This window comes from Trichosurus vulpecula, chromosome 6, assembly GCF_011100635.1.
Source record: "Trichosurus vulpecula isolate mTriVul1 chromosome 6, mTriVul1.pri, whole genome shotgun sequence".
Lineage (NCBI taxonomy): Eukaryota > Metazoa > Chordata > Mammalia > Diprotodontia > Phalangeridae > Trichosurus > Trichosurus vulpecula.
In genome coordinates this window covers 167,588,143-167,591,954 of record NC_050578.1, presented here as the reverse complement: position 1 = coordinate 167,591,954, position 3,812 = coordinate 167,588,143, and the positions used below count along the sequence as shown (strand labels likewise).

The 3,812-nt window shown below is 42.4% G+C and overlaps 1 protein-coding gene across 1 annotated transcript; it reads left to right on the top strand.

The window, feature by feature from the left end:
• Positions 1-945: 945 nt before the first annotated feature.
• On the top strand, positions 946-3,308 carry RHOH (ras homolog family member H). The gene has a single exon (XM_036762499.1). It carries the CDS (start codon positions 1,049-1,051, stop codon positions 1,622-1,624), a length of 576 nt encoding a protein of 191 aa, XP_036618394.1. The 5' UTR covers positions 946-1,048; the 3' UTR covers positions 1,625-3,308.
• The last annotated feature ends 504 nt before the right edge of the window (positions 3,309-3,812 follow it).

Genomic DNA, 3,812 nt, shown 5'->3' with positions numbered 1-3,812 from the left:
TGAAAGGGAATAGCCAAGCCAATGTTCATTGTATTTCTTTGCCTTGCATTTCCTACACGTTGCCAAAATTGATCTGAGAATGAGAGATTTTGCAGTCCCTTTCCCTCCCCCAACCACCTCTCAACCCACCCCCACTTCTTGGAGTTAAAGCAGACTGACTGATCTGAAAAAGCTGCCTCACACACTGGGTTTCTATCAGAACTTTTTCGGTTGTTATCTGAGTCGTGACTTGGCCTTTGATCACTGGTCTGTTTCAAAGATCAAATAATACACCCTGTGCTTCTTCATAGGTCATGTGTGAGCGGACTACTGGGAAAACTGATCAGCGCTTCCACCAGTGGGTGGGACAGGGGTGAAATGACAGCTCAAGTGTGATCTGGGACGATGGCACTACTACAGTGTAGCTGAGGTCGAGCAGTGACTCAGACATAGAGCTGAGGTGGCCAAACCACTGTGGTCTGTCTTGTTCCCACTGCCATCCTCCATGTTCTATAAAAAGGCTCTACAGTGCAGGGGCTAGAGTTCTGGTCACTCAGAGGCAGGAAGACTAGGGATCAAGACTTGCCCCTCAAACACGCTGGTCTGGTGACTCTTGGTACATCATTTCCACTGCTTCTCAGTGTCCCTAGACATCTCTCTAAGACTAACTGTTACGTTAAGGGAGTTTCCTTGTTGGAACTCTCCTCTACCAATAATATTACAGATTCGGTCCAAAACCCACTCTCTGAAACGTGCGTTCATTCATTCAGCGGACTCAAAGTCGATACTGTCAGGGTCTTGACAAAATAGATCAGAAAAATTAAACATTGTAAAAATTTCTCTTCTGTTTCTATTCTAGGAAAGAGACTAGGAGCCATTGCGTATTAAATGGACTGTACTTAACTTTAAAAAGGGATGTGGAATTCCACAAAGTGGTGAGATTGTGAGAAGAGACACCCCACCTTGCCTTTCTATCCACCCTGCAACTGAATGGCGAGTGTTCCTACAGTCCCCTGAGGCGGATGTTGCTCCAGGATTGATACTGTACCTGGAAACCAGGCTCAGCAAGATGCTTAATTCCATCAAGTGTGTGTTGGTGGGAGATGCAGCTGTGGGGAAAACAGCGCTCCTGGTGCGCTTCACATCGGAGACATTCCCTGAAATGTACAAGCCCACGGTGTATGAGAATGCAGGGGTAGATGTCTTCATGGATGGCATCCAGATCAGTCTGGGCCTTTGGGACACAGCCGGTAACGATGCCTTCAAAAGCATACGCCCCCTGTCCTACCAGCAAGCAGATGTGGTGCTCATGTGCTATTCTGTGGCCAACCATAACTCCTTCTTGAGCCTGAGAAACAAATGGATTGCTGAGATACGGAGCAATTTGCCCTGTACCCCAGTGTTGGTGGTGGCCACACAGACTGACCAGAGGGAAATGGGACCCCACAGGGCTTCCTGTATAAACTCAGTGGATGGGAAACGGCTGGCCCAGGAGGTGAAGGCCAAGGGCTACCTGGAGTGTTCAGCTCTCAGCAACCGAGGGGTGCAACAGGTATTCGAGTGTGCTGTCAGGACTGCAGTTAATCATGCTAGGAGGAGGAATAGGAGGAAGCTCTTCTCCATTAATGAGTGCAAGATCTTTTAAAACTTCAGCATGGATCACCGTGATTCGTCCCAACAGAAGACCGTTGACTAGGTTGGGGGTTGTGAGGCCAGTCCTATGCTTTCCTGTTCCATGCTGGCATTTTGTACAGATTGGTTTTCTTCTCCTGGATGTGGTCTTTCACTAGAAACTTGGGCCATTAGGTGTTTTACTAAAGCACATCCTACACAGGAACCATTTTTGATAACTTCGCCTAAAGTGGATGGTTTTTTGGTTTGTTTTTTACATCTCCTTTTCTTTCAGTTCTTTTATTTAATGATGCAAGGACTCAGGATTTTTCCTAGAAACTGTACCACAATTTTGGATACCAAACTGAGTTTTTCACAGAACTCCATATTTAAAGACTATTTTATTTAAAAACAAAAACGAAGTAAAAACATTTAGCTTTCGCATGTAGCTCATTTCCACACTTGGTAATTCCCCTCCTCCCACTTCGTCACTAACACAAACTGCTAAAAAAAAAAATACTAAATAGCTTATTGGAGTTTGACCATGTGTTAGATTTGTTTTTTCTTCATGTCACATGAATTTTATTGAAACCACTTACCAACTGTGGGTTTTTTTTAAACTAGGTAATTAAACTCAAAAGAGCAATGAACTAATTATAACATCTATTTTCCCAAGTACCTATCTTGCTTTGAACTTCCATAACAAAATATAGTTTAATGACTTCGAAAGCTTTCAAAATTATTTATAATATTAGGAACCAGTAATTTGTTGTCACTTCTATTCCTTAACAATTTTTTTCAAAAAATTGTGCACAACACAATGTCCTTCATTGCCAAAGTTCCTTGCATATAGTATGTGCTTAATAAATGTTTGTTGACTCTATGAGTTTCCAGTTATATGCCAAGTGTGATCATCAGAACCACCCCCAAAAGAAAATAATATTTGCTCTTTTTTTTTTTAGAGGAAAGACCTGTGAAGTTTAGGGACCTTACAGGAAACAGAAGCCGCCCCTGATACTTTAGTTTTAGATACTACATTTTTCTCCCCCGAGTGTTTTCAGTTCTTTATGTGCTGATGGGCTACCATAGTATTGCAATACCATTTAGCACGAATTTATTTTCATTGGAGAGCTCTCAGGATAATAACAGCATTTCAAGACACGAGGGAGAACTTTGTATTTTTTTTTTTTTTTACTACCCTCACCAAATTGTTTTCCCTCAAGATTTAGAGGTATAGGGAATTTGGGAAGCATTCAGGTGAAAATGCCACAAATCAGGATGGTGGTACCAATGAGTAGGTGCAAGAAAGCTGGAAAACATCTAGGGTAAGCTGTCTGGAGTACATGATAAAGTTACCTGGGGAGACAGGGAACAGCTAGGAAAAAAAAATAATAACATCTTATCTAGTGGTTATGGTGCTTAAAGAGTTAACTGTTTAAGTTGAGTGTGACTATTGTCTTGTGTGAGCAACAAACTATGAAGCCAAGTGACTGTTTACCGAGTTCTCCTCAAATAAAACTTACAACCAAGTGAATCTCTTGTGCGTTCAATGATGTTCATAATCATTGCTGTGCTTCATGGTAATTAGCTACTAGTAAACTGTTCACATACGTGGCTGTAATAAGTATGACTTCTACACTGTCGATATTTTTTGTTTTGTTGTTTCTTTGGTGTCTGTGACCAGCAAATGTCCAGTTTGTGCTGATGGGACTCATTACCAGCACAGCGCTTGACATGTAGTAAGCACTTAATAAATGCTTTTATTCATTCATTCATTAATTCATTCATCACTGTGATCCATACTGACATAAACATAAAGGTTCTGAATCTTGTTCCCTAATACCTGAGGTCTCATTGCTCTTGACATCTCCCTCTCACCCCCAACCCTCTCCCCACCTCCCCCCCGCTCCGCCCTCCACAATCTAGGCTTGAGACAGAGGTTTTATGATCTGTCCTCTTTAGTTCTTCAGCTCCTTGCTTGAGGTATCCTTGGGTACCTGCTACCTCATTTGGATCTTCTAGGTCCTTGGAAGCTGGAGGCAGAAAAAACAGCACAAAACAAACCAAACTGTGTTCCTTGAGGCTGTGAGTGATAGCATGATTAATATTGGACAGGGTTGAATGAACCCAGGTTAGTGGCATAGGGCACAGTAGAGGATGCAGGGAAAATAGACTTTGTCTTTAGCCTCAGAGAATCCTGGAGCAGGAGGATGGGCTACAAA